The 18,291-nt window shown below is 41.2% G+C and overlaps 1 protein-coding gene across 6 annotated transcripts in view; it reads right to left on the bottom strand.

Annotated features, from left to right (window-relative positions):
• Window positions 1-650: 650 nt before the first annotated feature.
• The window catches only part of kif1ab (kinesin family member 1Ab), a 28,627-nt gene continuing 10,986 nt past the window's right edge, over window positions 651-18,291 (bottom strand). For 3 of the 6 annotated variants that reach the window (XM_008285763.1, XM_008285760.1, XM_008285764.1), the window contains 29 exons: window positions 17,929-18,109; window positions 17,723-17,795; window positions 17,405-17,495; window positions 17,158-17,306; window positions 16,256-16,434; window positions 15,409-15,546; window positions 15,187-15,305; window positions 14,956-15,041; window positions 14,689-14,824; window positions 14,355-14,538; window positions 13,558-13,648; window positions 13,312-13,430; window positions 13,146-13,201; window positions 11,861-11,969; window positions 11,709-11,775; window positions 11,521-11,605; window positions 11,323-11,428; window positions 11,012-11,035; window positions 10,754-10,868; window positions 10,336-10,469; window positions 10,147-10,208; window positions 9,905-10,050; window positions 8,785-8,973; window positions 8,592-8,663; window positions 7,741-7,850; window positions 7,024-7,143; window positions 6,097-6,289; window positions 5,867-5,985; window positions 651-4,475 (listed from right to left, as the gene is read on the bottom strand). In XM_008285763.1, coding sequence (XP_008283985.1) covers window positions 4,418-4,475; window positions 5,867-5,985; window positions 6,097-6,289; window positions 7,024-7,143; window positions 7,741-7,850; window positions 8,592-8,663; window positions 8,785-8,973; window positions 9,905-10,050; window positions 10,147-10,208; window positions 10,336-10,469; window positions 10,754-10,868; window positions 11,012-11,035; window positions 11,323-11,428; window positions 11,521-11,605; window positions 11,709-11,775; window positions 11,861-11,969; window positions 13,146-13,201; window positions 13,312-13,430; window positions 13,558-13,648; window positions 14,355-14,538; window positions 14,689-14,824; window positions 14,956-15,041; window positions 15,187-15,305; window positions 15,409-15,546; window positions 16,256-16,434; window positions 17,158-17,306; window positions 17,405-17,495; window positions 17,723-17,795; window positions 17,929-18,109 — 3,311 coding nt within the window. In that variant the 3' untranslated portion in view covers window positions 651-4,417. The remainder of the gene's footprint in view (window positions 4,476-5,866; window positions 5,986-6,096; window positions 6,290-7,023; window positions 7,144-7,740; window positions 7,851-8,591; window positions 8,664-8,784; window positions 8,974-9,904; window positions 10,051-10,146; window positions 10,209-10,335; window positions 10,470-10,753; window positions 10,869-11,011; window positions 11,036-11,322; window positions 11,429-11,520; window positions 11,606-11,708; window positions 11,776-11,860; window positions 11,970-13,145; window positions 13,202-13,311; window positions 13,431-13,557; window positions 13,649-14,354; window positions 14,539-14,688; window positions 14,825-14,955; window positions 15,042-15,186; window positions 15,306-15,408; window positions 15,547-16,255; window positions 16,435-17,157; window positions 17,307-17,404; window positions 17,496-17,722; window positions 17,796-17,928; window positions 18,110-18,291) is intronic. The other 3 variants (XM_008285761.1, XM_008285765.1, XM_008285762.1) reach the window with 2 other exon arrangements.

Raw genomic sequence — 18,291 nt, 5'->3', positions numbered from 1 at the left:
GGTTGCCCTATGGACACTGGCAGGAAGACCTTTAGTCCTGTGGGTTGTAACTTGTGGTAACACAACCTGTGGATGCTTGATCAGATTGTGGTCTGGGTAGCTTGAAAGCACATATCGAGAAGCTGACTAAAATGAGGTACTACGGGCTGATCCATGGTTTCGGGAAGTTTCAGCTTGACATGGGATAACAGTTATGAGTCAGTGTAGGCCTCTTACAGGATATACAATAGGATTAGTCATGTAATATAAGAGGTCTCGGAGGAGTTGTTATTCCTTTGCATCATTGTTCTTAATGTCTACTACATTGTAGGTACAAAAATATGTAGTGGCAATAACAGCAATGCAAGTTTTGTTGTGAGATGTGTACAGACAAATGTAAGACAGATGTTTTATTAATTATCAACCTAAGAGAACTCCAGGTGAAGCTGATATTAATGATAATGGGTTATCAACGTAGCTGTGATCTCCAGAAGTATGTGTCATCTGGATGATGCATCCCAGCAGGACTTTGCATAACTGAGTTAACAGCAGGGGACCAGAATCTGATCCCTGTGGAACTCCACACACACAAATTTTGATTTAAATTGCATAAAAAACCACTGCAAACTCCACTGACTGTAATAAAAGTAATAATAATAAAAAAGAACTGATAAGTTTCAACACTCATTTATTTATTTGCCTTGTTTTTTTTATTTATTTTTTCTTGACAACTTTTGTTATGTGTCCACAGACATGAGAAAGAACTCCAGAACACTCAAAAGATAAACGTGAGCACTGAGATTAAGACTTCATCACAGGCCGGGACCCGGCTCTGCTTCTGTCAAGCAGCTCCGAGCAAGACTGCAGACGCTGGGATCACCGCCACCTCAACCACGCCGAGATGAGATGCGCGACACCGATCCCTCGTCGGCACTCTTTGCCGTGCAGACACTTGACAAAGCAGCAGGTCAATTATTCTTATTCATCATGGTATACAGAGGAAAAGAGAGTTAATATCATCTGCGTGATGAGACCCAACACACAAATCTCCATTTATATACAAGACAGAGCCAAGAGGAAGGTTTCCAGTTAATCATTACAAGGATCATGAATGACAATACTTTACAAGCAGCACTTGAGGGGTGGAAAGCTGTTGTCATTAGCAAGCGGTAAGGCAGGAGAGAGGGGCGGGGCACAGCAGAAGATAAGTGGACCTGCATGCTTCGATCCAGAGCTATGACAGTTAAAAAGCAGCCAAATATAAAATAATCCACTCATGTACCTTTCAACAATTATTGGCCAGCACGCTAAAACTGTCTCACAAAGTGTTTTTTTTAACATGATACCCTTGAAGTATTATAGGGCTGGAAGCATTGCAAGTCATCATCAGTTGCAAACTGAAAAGTCAATGCAATTTGGTGCAGTGGTGGTGTTTTGACCGCTGAAGCAAAAATAAAAAGGCAGACTCTGATCTTCTTCTTCTTCTTTCAGCACAGGGCCATGATGCTTTTTTTTAAAAACACACATTATATATATATTCTAAAAACATCATAATACAAAATCATATTAAATAAAGATGCTTTGTGCGTAAGTGCATTATAGTTTAAGAACATAACTTATCCTTCAAAGCTAATAAATAAAACTTTCCATTTGTCTTCTGTGCCAGCAGACAACATACAGGATTTATCAATAAAAGATTTTCTAAATAGATTCGATTGCACCAAGATGACCCAAAACACTTAATTTATTCTTTGCTTACGGACATTTAAAAATAAATAAAGTAGCCGCAGTGGCTATAATATGTTTTAAAACGTAAAATACGACCGGTCAGAGTCAGCTGTCCTGCACTTTGTCAGTATTAGGCTGTACTGCTCAACAGGTTGGCTGGCCTGTGGCACACAGAGTCCTAAATCCTTTCTGTTTAATGACTGTGAGTCAGATTTGCTCCAAAAAAACTGATCATAACCAGTCATAAAGAAATAAGGGGAAAATAGGAAAGGCAGACTGGCTGGCCGACCATGCCTTTGGTGTAAGATGTACAAAAACAAAAGCTTTATTTGCAAAATTCATAATAACATGTATCTGAGCAGATGTAGGACCCACTATTTTCATTCCAGCATGATAAAGTGTTTTCCATTTACTGATAATATTGATTGCAAAGCAACATTCAGGGCCACCTTGGTACAACGAAGGCTGATAAAAGCAACTAAAAACCATCCCTGGACACAAAAGTCATAACAACACCCAGCTAATCATACCGGACTGGTTTCTGACACGAGCATCGGGCTGTCAAATATCTAGCAGCTACAGTACAAAAGCTAAGAGGGGGGATTGCTTTAAAAGGCAACATTTACAGTCCATGATGATGAGATATACGCTGTACTGTACTTTTACAGGCTATACCAACAGACTATAGAGGATCATCGATAATATTCACTCTCCAAAACATTGACAAAGATCATCGAAATTAAAAAAAAAAGAAAAAAGGATCCATAGCATCTACTGTTACTCTACATAAAAGCTTAATCTTGGACACGTGTAACTAACTTCAATGCTGAAGACGCAGATGATGGAGGGAGAGAAGAAAAAAGAGGTGAAGAAAGGGAGGCACTATCTGGTGCATGGACAACGCTCTTGTCCACTCGAAGCAACTGCCCTCGACGGATTGCAGGTCCATGGTCAATCACAACTTTGTCCTTTCTATTTAGCTACAAGAGGAGTCTTATATCGTAAACGTATTTAGTGTAGCGACTCTGCTGGCCCATAACAGACAGAATAAGTGCTTGTTTGATTAAAAAGTACGAACCGCACACGGTGCAGTTGTCCCTCCCGGTTTGCCATGAAAACACGAGTTTAGGTAGTTGTTTAAAAGAAAAGCGTGGCATTTCGGGAAATTCACATCTTTGCTTTTTCGCCAGGAGTTAGAAGAGAAGATTGTTTATTTGTCACGTGCTGATACAGCGTGTGCAGTGTTGAATTGGAGAGGCTTTATAGATAAATAACCAATGTTCCCTGATGGAGGGAAACTCTGCACACACCAGCGTAGGGACTGATCGGCACCACTTTCATACAAGCAAACCCCATAAATATGAAGCTGGGTGACAAACTAGGTGACAAAAATCCACCTCCGAGCACCTCTACAGCTCACTAATACCGTACATTTACACTTGTGTCTTTATTCCGGGAGGCAATGTGCCTGAACAGGAAATACACATAACATCCATGGATATTTATGGATCAAACGTGAGCTTATCAAGGTGAATTATCAACCTTCTCGTCTAACTTCCGGCACAAAAGAGGCCAAACACGTCCCAAAATGTCAAACCGTTCATTTAAAAATCCCAATTTTTCCTCAACTGTCTGCTAACTGCACAGTTGAACAGCGATTTGAAACGATTAAAACGAGAAAATTAAAAAGCTTTGGTTAAAAACAGTTGAGTACATGATGCGAGACATCAACTCAATAAAGACAATAAAGTGCCATGCAAACAAAACTGTCAGTGCTCCTGTCACAAAGAAATAACAGTGCAGACAACCTACGATAGCAACAATAAAAACGACATTTTCCTTTGTGGTGATGTACCTAAAAAGGGATTGTGTAAAAAAAAAAAGAGAAATAAAGAAAGCAGAACAAGGCGAGGACATGAGTTATCTCTCCTGATCGTGGATTACTTTGCCTTAGTCTAGCCAACGAACTCAGTTTTCACAGAGCCAGTTAAAAAAAAATAAAAAAATGACACAGGTACAACAGCTTATCCTTTTGTCCTAACAAATCCCTCCTCATGCTACTTCGACGGTAAAATGATGAGCAACAGCGATTTATCCCTTTGCTATTTGAAACCTCTGCGGTGAAACAAATACTCTACGCTGCAGAGCACCGAGCCGATCCAAACTGAGGTAATGTACAGTATGCATGTGACGGATACGGAGCTATCATCGCTGCACTCAACACACTTCTACATAGAGAAACATCCGGGTTGATGTTTTCATTCTCCCCTTTTAATGGTCGATGGCTAATGTTCGTTTACAACTACGCTAGAGGAAGGAGGGATCTGGCCACATACTATCTTGATTTATTTTTTTACAGGGTAGGTTTCTACATGTACATGAAAACTAATCGTCCCAATGCCCAGCAGAGGTAAGTTAATTAACGGATTAAGGTGGTTAGTTTGTTCTGCTAAAGGTCAGAGGGGAGCACACCATGCAGGGTTCGAGGTGGTGACTGCAAAAAACAGACAGAGGATGGGGTTTTTTTTTTTTGAGCGACCGAGTGGTTTTTCGGGACGAGGGCGGCCATCACAGGGAGGGATATTTAAATGGTTCTATGTATAAGTTTGTTATATGTTCAGCAGGAGCAGGATGTTGAGCTGAGCTTTTAGATTGTATTGTTTTGTTTGTTTGTTGTTGTTGTTTTTTCCGCCAGGCTTGGTTTCACCTCTCACATCCTCTGAGCGGCTGGAACCGACTGGACGGACTTTCTCCTGGAGAGCTTTGACCTGATGGGAGCAGAGGGGAAAAATTAATGAAATGGAGAAATAACATAAATTAATATATATGTGTGTGTAAAGCAGTTATGTTTAACAACTTTATTTTTATGGGCCACTTAAACCTTTGCACACCACAACTTAACAACGGGTTTGAAAGGAACGTCGTTTGTACAAAATCGCCAAAATTACACCATTTATCGGAGCCAAAGAGAGAAACTTCAGACATCCAACTTTCCAGCAGCGCTAATTATTCATCTGTTGGAAAGTTTTACAAAATCAGAGCTTAAAATGGTCATAATTTATTCAAATCAGTTAATTCTACACCTCATTAAAAACACTTGCTCTAAGTAGATTCTGTAAAAACCAAGTGTGAAAACTAAATAAAAGTATAAGCAGTGAAATATCTACAGCATGTAAGGCCGTCATTTTTTCCCCAGTATTGGTAACACTTATGAGCAGTTAGAAATGTTTTTTTTTGACATTGTGATTCTTTTTTTCTTTTTGGTACAATAAGTCATAAAGGAAATTTAGGTTTCATTTTTCCTTTTTTCATGACTGATGCATAAAAAATGTGTCTCATATATATATATATATACATACATTTTTAAATTCTCTCTACTTCTAGCCACGGTTGTGCTGTTTCAATACATGTTGCAGTGAAAGTTGAGGCCACAGTGAGCAAAAAGGAGCAGAGAAATGGCCAGAAACTTCTTCAGGGTTTCTTAATTGTGCAGAAGATATCTGCTGATTTCTAGAGGACTGACTAAGATCCTCCATCCATCCATCATCTATACACCACTTAGTCCTCACTAGGGTCATGGGGAGGCTGGAGTCTATCCCAGCTGACAGACAACCAAGAACACTCACATTCACACCTACGGACAATTTAGAATCACCAATTAACCTCAACATGTTTTTGGACCTTGTGGGAGGAAGCCGGAGAACCCGGACAGAACCCACGCTGCACGGGGAGAACATGCAAACTCCACGCAGAAAGATCCTGGGTGTCCTCACCGGCGACTGACTAAGATCCTTTTAAATATATTTATATGCTGCCTATATTATTGCCCATATGATGAGTGATTGGTTAGAGTTTTGGTTATCCAGCTGACCTGCTGGGCACCAACTACAAGACTATCTGTGGTTGTCAACCTGCAGAAACTCAAGGAGTCCCAAAAAAACAAACAAACTACAAACTACTGTATATTTCTTCACATTTTGCTTGTGTTCTTGTTAATTATTTGATAAATTAAGTTCAGCTCAATGAATCTGAAGTCTACCAATCTCACATGACGTGGCATTTTATTCTTTGCAGGATTATTTTGTAGTCATTTACATTTTTAGATTCTTTCAGGGAAACTTCTGAAATGTTTGTGGATGTTTGTTTCTCCATCGCTCACCTGATGGTGCCGGCTAACAGCGGGTTGAAAGCGTACAGCCAGTCATGCATCTCTTTGTCGTTGGTGGCCTGCAGCAGTATCCCACGATGCTCGGTGCACACAGCAAACGTGTTGGGAGTCTGGAGACGCGAAACGCTCAGAGGTTAATTAAGATTCTTTTAGCTGCTGCTCAGTGTTTAATTGTGCATTCTGTAATCAGTTTAACCGTTGAACCGAGGCTTCGATCGTACCCGCAGTAAAGTCTGCTTGTCTTCACTGTATTCCACCTTTGCGGACGACAGGTTGATCACAGCTCGCTCCACGCTGTCCCTCTCGCTGCGGTACAAGTAGACGTAGGGTCTGCGCACCACCACGTAACGCTTCACCCAGCCGCTGGTGTGGGGCTCCAGGAAGTGCAGGTAGCCTTTCTTTGACACGATGGGACTGCATAGGAGAAAAGAAATACGCATTTTTACATCAAATTATTGTGATAGTTGAGCATTTTGGAAAACAATCTGCAGCATATTTCTGAACTGCAGTGACGGAAGTATCAGCAAAACAGAACCTGATGTCCACAACCTTTACTACATAACAATATGTTGTGTATGTCATGGGTTTTGTTAATCATGACAAACTTGTTTTTTTTTAATTACGCATCTAAATTAAATCAGTGGGTGACAAAATGGTGGCGATGTATCAGCAATAAGACATTTCATTGATAGCAATAGATTGTTGGAGTGTTTGATAGTTTTACTTAAATGCACCAAATACAAAACCGCCATGAAAGCACATAATGAAAAGTTCAGTTGCATGAACAAACCTCGGGCATGCTCGCTTCCTAAGATCGTAAGGTGCCAATCATATCTCTTGATGGTGAGCGTGTCACCTGTTTATAGTTTGAGTCAAACCCCAGCATGATGCGGCACCTTTACACTGTTCACAAGGCTTGCATATCCTGGTTTTGCGTTTAGCATTAAATACTTGGTCCTTATTTGTGTGTACATTTGTTTGTGTGTGTGTTTTTTTATTGTATTATTAGTCTCCTGTGCACCTTGATAAATAGGAAAAGTGGTTGAATTTAAAAAACGCCAAATAAAGGTTATTGAAAACAAACAGTGACTGTCGATATCACCCATCCCCATGTTAACGTAATTCACTGTGGCTTCATGTGGTCCTACCTGACACGGATCTCCTGTATGTCAGGAACAAAGGTGCATCCTCTGAGAGCTTTCTTTCTGTCCACTGGGCTGTACGGGTCCAGATCCGGTGTGGATGCTCCTGAACTGGGCTCAGTGTGTCTGCACGACAATAAAAAACAAACTAATTCACAATGTGACAGAAACGGAACAAGGTTTAACTGACCAGACGAACTGCTGCTTTGAAAGAGAACTCCTGGTCGCCTTCTCTTAGCTCTCCTTTTAGGATATCTGAGCAATGGGTCAGAAAACATTTTAATCAGGCACAGACTAGCACAGTGAACGAGGTAAATATTATTATATTAGAAATAAAATCCTACATCCAATTAGAAATGTTTTATGCTGTCCGGTCATTTTCTACTAAAGGAAATAAGGTCTGTTGTATGACGGTGTAACCAACTGACACCAAATTCATGAAAAGCTCTATTATGTGCATATTAAACACATATAAGGGCATCTTTGTGAATGAAAAAAATAGCATATATTTTGAGGATTTATGGATTAAATGAGAAGAAATGTGGAATCTAAGATGAATTACAATTGATGCTAAATGCAATTAAAGATTCTCTCTGTAAAAACATGATGCTCATCAAATGACTGAACCCAAAATGTAAGAAAAATAAATGAAAACAGCATCTTGGGGGTGTTAGATATATCAAAAGGTGTGCTCAGTTCAAAGATTAGGATCCATTTGCTCACCTGATGTCATAATGTCCCTCGACCAGTGAGGGGCAGGTAGACGAGGGAGTGAGCGTGCTCAGTCCAGAAGAAGACGTGTCTCTCATGAGTGACGCCGACATCTCAGAAAGCTAAAACACACCCACGCACACGTACGCGCACACGCACACACGTGGAAACGAGAATAACGAGGACACACGGGACGAGAGGGACGAATACAGATACAGACAAAACATACCGGCAACAATTAAGCAAGGACGACACAGACATGCATTCAGAGAACAACTCAATCAGAAACTCTTGTCGTTTTTCTAAGCAAATGTACTGAAGAACCACCACTGTAATGTTGCCTAAGAGCCCCTCGCTGATTAACGGGTTAAAGAGGACATGCAGGAGAGTTTAACATGTTGGTGGAAGCCTCGCAGTCTCTAAAGAGGAGGGATGGGGGTCGGGTAAAGAGGGGAGGAGATGCTGAATCAGTCTGAGGGATCATTTATCGATACGTGGGATTTGGAAGAATTAATCAAAAGACCTGAATCAGTATTATTCTGAAAAATATATATATAATCTGGCACATTTCATCCAGTTGGTTTGGGAAAAAAATGTGAATAATACTTAATCCAGGTCTGCTGGGAGGGTAGTTGTAAAAACAGAAGGTTAAGAAAATGGAGCTAGATTAAATTAGGGGGGATAAATAAAGTGAAAAGAAAGAAAAAAGACCAGAATCTCTACTGAGCAATGGAAAGAAACATGAAAGGATGCAACAGCAGACTGCAGAGGCGGAGTGCGGGGCTTAAATATTTAGTGAAGCTGTAAACATTAGGTTCAGAATCATTATTGGGCCGGGTTAGAGGGCCTAAGCTGGGGCTCACCTTGCTCTCACTGGCACTGCTGCTCACCTGGCTGTACTCCCTGTTGAAGGTGTGCATCAGCAGACGCAGACACTAGAGAGAGGAAAGTGGGAAAAACAGCAGTGGGTTTCGTTTGTTAGACGACGCCAAAAGAGCCAGAACAAAACCAGAAGCAAAGTAGGAATGAGGGGACGTTCTGGAGACCGGCAGTCACCTTAGCAGCCAGCTCCCTCTGCCTCTGGTTGGGGCTGTCGGGGGCCGGGCTGCCGCCGGGACTGTGGCTGAAGACGGGACTCTTTGCAAAGTCGCTGATGTCGCTGCTCTTGTAGAGAGCATCCTGACCCGCCTGCAGAGTCGCCTCCAGCTTCTCCCTCAGCAGCAGGTAGTGCCTGGTCTTCTCCACCTTAAAAACAAAAATAAAACAGGAGCAAATTTAACTTGACTGGACGTGGTCTCAAAAACAAAGATGAAAAGATGTTTAGTCGTACAAAGCTGATCTATAAAAAGTCTCCTTCGCTGATACTTTAGGAAAAATTCCAAATGCAAATGAATGAATGGATCACTTCCTTGCTTGCTTTTTTGGAATTTTTTTTCTGATTTACAAGTTAAAACCTTCCTGTTCTGCAAGAAACTCCTGTAAAATATGTAAACTAAATGTAATTTCTGCATTTAGTAAGGAGGACATGAAAACAATAAAAATAAAAAGATATATTCAACCTAAACAGAGTTGCATTGAAATCATTTTGAAATATAGTAAATAAATTATGAGATGAGAAAAAGTAAGAAAAAAAATTTTTTTTGGAAGAATATTAACTCTAACTACAGAATTGTTTTCTTTTTACTAGAATTGTCAAGAAAAAATGTGAAGAAATTGTGTAGCAGTTTTCTTTCTCAGCATGTTTCCCTAAAATCTTCACAAATAAATTCATTCAGCCTGTATGGAGCCTGAGAGGTGAATCCAAGTACAAAAAAACATCCATATAAAATGTGCACCACTCACTACAGCTTCTGCACAGTGATCAATAAAGTTAACCTTTTTTTAATCTTTATTAACCTGAAGACAAAAATTAAATTTTGGAAAATAAGCAAGATTTTCCTTTCATACCATGAGTGCTTTGTTTAAATCTGTTTTCACAAGATCTGGGTGCCTTGAAGTCACAATGTTATTGCTGTCCTCAGAAAAAGCATGTACAGAATATAACTGAAACAAAATGTGTTAATTCTACGAGGCTAAGACTCACGCCAAATACAAGAATCTATAATTTAATCCTTCTCTGTTTTGTTTTTCTTGGTGTCATCTCCGTTATCAGCCCCCCTCAGTCCGCTGCACTGACCTCCTGCAGTAAGCTGAGCTTCTCCAGCTCCCACTGGTGGTCGAGAATGAGGCTGTCGCTGCGAGGCCTCCACCCGGCCAGGTTCTCCTCCCCGCGGACGTACGCCACCGAGGTGTCCAGCACACGCCTGCGACGACGCTGCATGCCTGATGAAAGAGGAACAAAACAATCCATGCTTTAAGTAAAAAACATCTTTGTTTGTTTTTTTTTTCAAGGATGATTTTCTTGCTATTTTAAATCACCTGGACTTCCGTTGTCGGCCACGTGGCACAGAGTCATTTCATAGACTCCTGTTACGCGGTTGCTGAGAAGGAGAAAGATTTTACAGGTGAATTTGAGAAACAAGTTAAACAAAAAAGAAAAAAGTATTACATTTAGGAAGACAGCGTTGCATTCAGACATCGCAGTTTAGAGAATCCCTAAACGTGTACCTCTCGGAGGGCCGGAGGCAGCCGGTGCTGAAGAGGTTTCTGATGGAGCGGGACGCCGGCAGCTTGGTGTCACGAGAGTAAAACACCATGCAGAAGTCTTTGGTGATAACCGTCGGCTGAGTGCAGTTCTCCATCTAGACAAAATATACGAAACATGAATGAATCAGTTTGTTTTTACAGACGGATTAATCGTTTTCCAAATATATCCTTAACGATGATCGGTCTGTTTGGTTAAAGTCTAATGGGGATAATCTGAAAAAAAGAACTACAAACATGGCTGCACATTTCACATTTAAATGAAACCCAAAATAAAGCTACAACTACACATATGTGAGACAAACGAAGTGGCTGATTTTGAGGGGGTTTTTTCACCCGCTCTCCTGACATTAAACGCATCATTACATTTCTTTTCTCTTACCTCCAGATAAGCAGAGAGGGTGATGTAGATCTTCTCCCCGTACGGAGTGACTCTGTTCAGAAGCAGAGAGTTGTGCATGGAGCTGTCCCACGCTGCCTCGAACCGGTAGAAGGTTCTACAGAGAGAGAGAGAAAAAAGCATTTATTCATATTAACGGAACCAAAAAAAAAAATCTCATAAAAATCCTGCCAGCAAATGAACATTTTGCTACCACGAACAACAACTGAAACGATTAAATCAAAATGATTGTCAGTATACCTATGATCAACTCCCAACGAGACGCTGCCATTAACAAAAGAGAAAAAAGATTCGAATTAGAAACTTTTAACTGCAGTGGTTAAAAGTTTTAAACTCAGCAAAACAAACTGATTCGTGCAAACTGAAAAAAGCTTCGAAGCGACGTTACACACGTGGAAGCAATGTGGAAAAAATTAAATAAAAGCATCTGGTCTGTCAATGTGGGTTTAATAGCAAATTAAGCCAGAAACATATAAAATTAGCAAATAAAAATAGAGAAAACACTAAAAAAAAAATCATGTACAGAATCAAAAATCTGTCCAAATTCATACTTGTCGTCATGTTTGGGCCAGAAGTATCCAGACGACAGGATGTTGAGAGACAGGATGTTGGGGTCTATGATGGTCTCGTCGGCCTCCGGCGTGTTTCGAATGCGACCTGACGTCAAACAAGTCACGGTGAGATCTGTTCTTTTTTGCAGGAGCCGGCTTTTGATTTCAGATTTCTGGACACTAAAAGACGTTACTCACCGATCACCAGCTCCTTCACCTCTTTCCACTCGATGTCGTTCCCGGTTTCATGAGCAATAGTGACGGTGATCCTCCTCTGAATGCCCTGTGGAGTCAGAAAAGAGAAGTGTTCAGTTTGATTTAGATATTTAATCGAGGGGAACAATAGCGTCTAATATATTTATTCTTTCAGTTGGAAATGTGTGGACCTGATGCAGGAGGAACGTCCCGTGGCAGGGCATCCCTCCTCTGTGGTCCACAACAGCTGGGATGTAGCTGGAGACAGAGAACAGTCGATTAGTATTTATAACACAACTGTGATGGTATGTAAGCGACACACATGCAAACAGACAGGACTCACTCTCCGTTAGCTTCCAGCTCGCAGATCTCGAAGAAGACCATGAGGTCGTATTTGGCGTGACAAGGTCCTGCAGTGGAGCGAGTCAGAGTGCTGAGCTTGGTGGCCGGCACTGGGAGGATAAAGAGAGGACAGAGTCATGGGTGTCAAGTTAAATAGAAGTGTTGACATTCAGAAAACTGTTATGAATGATGCTGGTGGCCATTAAGTGAACTGCGAAGTCCTGGGCATCATCGAAAACAGTGATGTGAGTTAGAGTTTAACTGTAAGCCGTATTTCAGACGACATTTGACTCTCCTGTCCTACAGAAGAGGGGGTCTGACTATACAAGAATATTGTTTCACTATTATTATTATTAGCATCTTTTTTCCCTATTTTGTGCCCCTATTAACTGAATGGCCGGCTGATGTTGATCCGAGCATCCTTGTTTCACCAGATGTTGATGACCAGATGAACTTCACATAAGAAACCTTTTTTTTTTTTTGCTTTTGTGCTCACATAGAGTTTGTGTTGGGAGTCTCTGTTATGCTTGGAGCTGGTACACAGCATCCTTTAACCATAAAGTAAGTAGAAACACCTTATGTTGCTGTTTTTATGTCCAACTTGAGGGCATGAGTTCTGACTACTCGTCATGAAACTCTAAATGGTCTCATTTGTAGATGAAACAATCATCTGCTAACCCTGTAAAGCCAAACATTTCACATTTTATTCATGAGGTTTTGAGACCTCTATGTGATCAATGCAATATTTTGTTTGTCATGAAAAACCTGATGTATACAATCAGACACATGCAGATAATCCACCATGGATCACAATTCATGCAGCAACAATGCCAGATGGAGCAAAAAAATGACACAAATTAAAGCTCATATATGCAAATTACTACATTATTATTATTAATTATTATTGAATTGTGAATACAAATTGATTTTTTTTTTAACTAAACATTTTTTAATTTGTCAGAAGTTTCAATAAATACTCCAGTTTCAGAAAAAATCTAATTTTCTGGTAATTATTTCATGGTTCAGGCTTCACAACAGGGTTAATCAAGAAAATAATTGATAGATTAGTGAATGAGCAGCCGGTTTAACATAAATGAGAAGAGCTTTGTTCTGCATTCCTTATTTTTCTATTATAAATGAATTCTCATTAGTAGGTTAAATAAATTACAAATTCTTCACATAAGAGCTGAGAGAGGTTACGGTTTGGTACACCAGTCTTTCTACACAACCAAATGATATTAACATCATGAATGATTTAATGGTGCTTGATATTAAATGTTGCTAACCTGGTTTGGATAACGGCATGACTCGAGGAAACTGCCTCCTGGAGGGTCTCAGCGGACTGAAAGAAACCAAACGTGGAACTATGTGAGAACTTCATTTGCATAAAGACGCATCAGATCATAATTATTAAAGAGTCGGCGGAAATTAGAGGTCGAACGTCTCGCTGACCTGATTAAATCTTTGCAGAGCGGAGGGAAGGGCTGCTTCTGATAGTGTCCGAACACCTCAAACACGATGGGCTGAGTCTTGATGTACTCTGTGAAGGACTTGGTCACCTCCACTGTGATCTGAGAGAAGAAGTGAAAACTCAGACGCAAACTTCAGACAGCTGTTTTTGTCAGCCTGTTGATACTCTACATTACAACAAGAACTTCAAGCCATATTTGCCAACAGCAGCACTGAACCACTGCTTACATTTTGTACGTGGTAGAAGCCCAGCGGAGGTCCTCGGCCGGTGTTCTTCAGCGGCTCAGTGGAGAAAGCTTCGTCGTGGCGGTGAATGAAGCTGGAAAAATGGAAATCATTTCATGCACATTACATGAATCCAAAAACATCTGCCTTACCACCACATATGTTATATAATTATCTGTTAACTGCTCAAACTAAAAAAAAAAATTCCAAACAGTGAACTGATTTTCCATCCGTGTGTGAACTACTCATCTGTTTCATTGGGGAAATTAACCAAATCTAAGCATGAAATCAAAAAATATTTACTCAATATCACTTTATTCTACATGTCTCATTTAACAATTGACCAAAAAACATCCTTAGCACAAAATAAAATTTAAAAAAAAAATACTCTTTTCTAGTTTTGTAGCATCATTTTTTCAAATTTTGCAAAATAAATAAAGAAATTCAACTCTTGTTTATTGTTTTTTTTTTTTTTAAATATGATTTATGGCATTGCAGCTTTGACAAACTGCACAAAAGACAACTTTGATCTCTTTCTCTTTGTAGTCATGGTTGTGTTGTTTCCAGAAACAGTGAAAAATAAATCCACAGTGGGTAAAAATGTGACAGGACCAAAAAAAAAAAAGCTCAGAAACTGTTTGGTGTTTGGAATGTTAATAGTGTAAAGCCACATTTGAAGAATCAGTTTTGCACTTAATGTTGGCAAAGATGGGAAAAATCAGAGGCAGTAAAGGTAAGATGACACATTAATCCATTCACATAATCTCACAACGTTTTGGTGAAAACGTGCTTAAACTCACTTGAACTGGCAGAAGATGTCGGCGTACTCTGCTGAGATGCTGGACGCCTGCAAGACGGTGACTCTGAAGGTGAACGTGCTGCCGATCTTCAGGTGGGACAGAGCTTTCTCCGGAGACAGATCCAGAGGAAGATCCAGGCCCAGACCTAAACTCTTCACCGGGCTGTGAGGAGGCTCCTGTGTGGCTACATGGGACGGAGGAGGAGACGCAGAAACACAGAGCTTTAAATTTACACTCATACTGGATCGGTCAACTTGTGGAATCTATTCATGTTCTCGAGTCCTGCAAAGGTCGAACTAATATGTGGAAATTGTGTGAGCAGATCTGCTCTCACCCTCACAGGTGTTGTTGTTGACTTCGTCTGCAGAGATTCCTATCTCAGAGTTCTGTCCTTCTCCCTCCACAATCCTCAGCTCCTCCTGGGAGGTGTTGGAGTGCGACAGACCGCTAGGACACGACTCAGTCTGGAACTGAAACAAAACAACATCAGACTTTGCCTCGTTGACACTATAAACATTAAAGAAAATTCTGCAACTTATTCCAACCATCTTTTTTCAATATCTACATCTGACTTTTATTGGCTGTCTCTAGTCTTAAGCACCTTCTCAAACTGTTTGTCTTCAAAGGAGATCTTGGCGGTGCCCGACTGTCTCACACCGGAGCCGTAATCAGGAGCCTCCTCATCAGCTAAACAAACACAAAACAGAAGTCATGATGTTACACCAAAATGTTAAAATCATTTCCAAATACAAGACAACTCCAAAGAGAAGCTATAACGCCACATTTAGCAGCTTCTGACAGCGAGAAGGCTAAACCTCGTGTTTATGTTTACCTGAGATGGCCTGCACAGCCACCCTGAGGAAGCCTTTCACCTCTCCCTTCTCACTGACGATGGCCACGCGATGCACCAGCGGCACCGGATACAGCAGGTTACTCAGGTACACAAAAGCCCTGAGGGGAGGAGAGTGAGAGGGATGAGGGCTTTCCAGTTGTATTGTGCAATAAAGGAGAAGGACTTAATTCTGGTTGATGCAAACTGAAGGCGTTTACCGACCTGCCAACCAGGCGGAACCAGGGGAACCGGTCGTAGAAGGGGTCACCTCCGGTCAAGGCGTGGTCACAGTCCTCCACAGCACTGCTGGGCAGCTCTGCAGCTCGGTCGTACATCTCCCTCATCAGATCCAGCCTCTGCCTGCAGGGGGCGCCAAAAACAGGAGAAAACTATTGTAAAGGCCAGAATGTGTAGCCACAAAGAAGGATGCAGAGCTAGCAGCTGAGATGAGAAGACGGGCTGCAGGAGCCATGAGTAAGTCTGTGTTTTTGTTGCCAGGATAAAGAGCACATTGATTATTGTTGTTTTGATTGTGATCCTTTTTGATGGACACATTTGTTTGGGAGGTAGCGGCTCCCGTAGATGGGTATAAGCTCACCTATTCACCACTTCATCTGTGCTTTTGTGAGGGGAAGAGGGAGAGTGGGTGAGCTGGGTCGCCGTATTTTTTGTTGACCGCTTTTTCGCTATAATACTATTTTTGATTGCTATTTTATTTTGATTACTTTGGTTTGGAGTTTTTTTTTCATATGAGTTATGATCCTGTTTTCATTTAATAAAAGGCTAAACTTATTTATAAGCATCTCCGTGAATTATTACTTAACCGCACGTCAGACAAACAGACCCAGGCTCAGTCTCTCAGCGACACGAGAACTTGGATGTCGCTACACGGGCGATTAAACTGATACTACCCACTTATAAAACCCAGGAGAACTGTGTTTGGATTCTTGTTCTTTTAATCAAATCAGCTTTGATGATAAGGACGCTGAAATGATCTTACTGATAAACAACAGGAACCGTGACCGTGAGAGGAGCTTCGAGGCACATTTTAATCACAAACTCTCAGTACCTGAGTTTCTCCAGAGTCCAGTAATGTGTAGCTCCGTTCTTCTGATCCTGCACTTCGACGGCGACTATCGTTCGAGGGAAAGGTCGCCTCTCGCGCTCTTTGGCCACGCTGGGGGGCAGCAGGTCGGGAGGTAGAGGGGAGTAGAGGGTGTCTGTCAGCAGGACGAACTGGAACTGCACCTGTCAAGTTAATGATGATACGAGGATTGAAACGGCTGCTTATATTCTCCTCCATCATGTCTGCAGTATCACATTCCACTGTTATTAAAATATAATTCAGTTATTAGCCTCTGGAAACACTGGGGGATTTTATAGCTGCGATATTTAGCATTAAAATAATAGTTTTAACTTCTCATTGTAGTACATCATAAAGTTTAGAGTGAGGCTTAAAATCAAAAACTGGGGACACATGAAGGAGCAGAAGTTCATCTTAAAACGTCATCATATCTTTTACTAACTGAGAAGCCAGTTTGCATCCTAACAGCTCGCTGCTTAAATCACTGTGATCTTCTGACAATTAACGATTTTTCGAGACACCCACACTGATGCAAATGTGAATGAATAAACTCACAGTGATCAGCAACCACTGGCAGACACTTTATATTCTGCATTTCCAGTCTGGACTGAGGAGCGGATCCTTCATGCACCAGCACTGCATTAAAATGAGGCTAAATTTGCACTCTGTGAAAATTTTTAATTGTGACTAATGCAGGAGAAGTGTTCTGATTTTATGGAGGGACAGTATTATAACAGCAGATTGAAGCCCCACAATTAAACTTTCACATCACACAGAACAAACTAGACTCATGTTGTGTTGTTTAGGGAATGTTTGTTTTATGTTTACTGAGAATTAATAAAGAAATTAGACCTAAAGTTTAGGAAGTGATGCCAATAACATCTAACCTTCTTCTTGAGCTCCACACTAATAGCATTAGCTTCTTTGAGGAAGATGGCGTTGCCCCACAGCAGATCTCTGAGGGAGGTGAACTGGTAGAAACGCCACTTTCTGAAAGCCCACAGCGCCAGCTCGGTCTCTCGCTTCGTCCACGGCACTGGAGGGCAAAAGAGTTGGGATGGGAATAAATTTCCACCAGACAAAAGCATTATGATTGTTTTATAGGTCCGTAAGAGAACAAAGTGACAGTCTCACCTTCCTCCTCAGGCTCCTCCTCTTCCTCAGGTGACTCCAGGTACCGAGAGTCCACTTGTCTCTGAAGGGCCTCCAGTTTGCTCTCATAGTCCTGAAAGAACGCAGGAGTGTGTGAATGTGTCGGTGTTACTAATTCAGTCAGTTAATTTGGTGTTATTAGAATCAGAATCAACTTTATTGGTCACGTTAGTACACACAAACAAGGACTCTGACTCCGCTGAATCTTAGCTCTCTGTGTGCAGCAATCAGGAAAAAACTAAGGACTAAAGAAAGGAATATAAAAATAAGGTGACGTTATTAAATGCAGCTTTCACTCACCAGTCTCTGTTGTTCAAGCAAGTTACTGGCTTCTTCTCTTTCTTTGCGGTATTGATCCTCGAGCTCCTGAAGCCTGGAAGATTTAATTCAGGTCACTAAACTGTGCAGACAACAACAATTCAAATAAATACGAAAGACACCTTCAGAAACAACCGATAGCATCATAATCTCCACCCCTGTAGGAATTAACGTCTGTCCACGCCCACCTCTGCTCCATCTCCTGCTTCATGTCGATGCCTTGCTTCTCCAGCAGCTCCCTCTGAGCGAAGGCCCAGTCGACGGGCTCCACCGGCGTCTCGGCGCACGGCGTCCTCTCTCGCTCCAGACGGGCCTGCTCCGGGTCGTTGAAGCGAAACACGTGGCTCTTGCCCATGATGATGCGGTTCCCTTAAAAAGCATGAAAAGTTCAGATGTCTCATTCAAGAAAAAGCTGAACGTCTCAGGTTGTTTACACTAAATGGCATCTGTGGTTTATGAAGATGACTGAAATGCTTCGGTGGCTTTTTTAATTTCCAGACTCGACCACTTAATGCATTTTTTATGGTTACTCTTTTAAGTAGAGTAGCTTT

Source organism: Stegastes partitus, unplaced genomic scaffold, assembly GCF_000690725.1.
Source record: "Stegastes partitus isolate 25-593 unplaced genomic scaffold, Stegastes_partitus-1.0.2 Scaffold415, whole genome shotgun sequence".
Taxonomy (NCBI): domain Eukaryota; kingdom Metazoa; phylum Chordata; class Actinopteri; family Pomacentridae; genus Stegastes; species Stegastes partitus.
The sequence above is the reverse complement of the archived record's forward strand: the minus strand, read 5'-3'. Positions and strand labels throughout refer to the sequence as shown.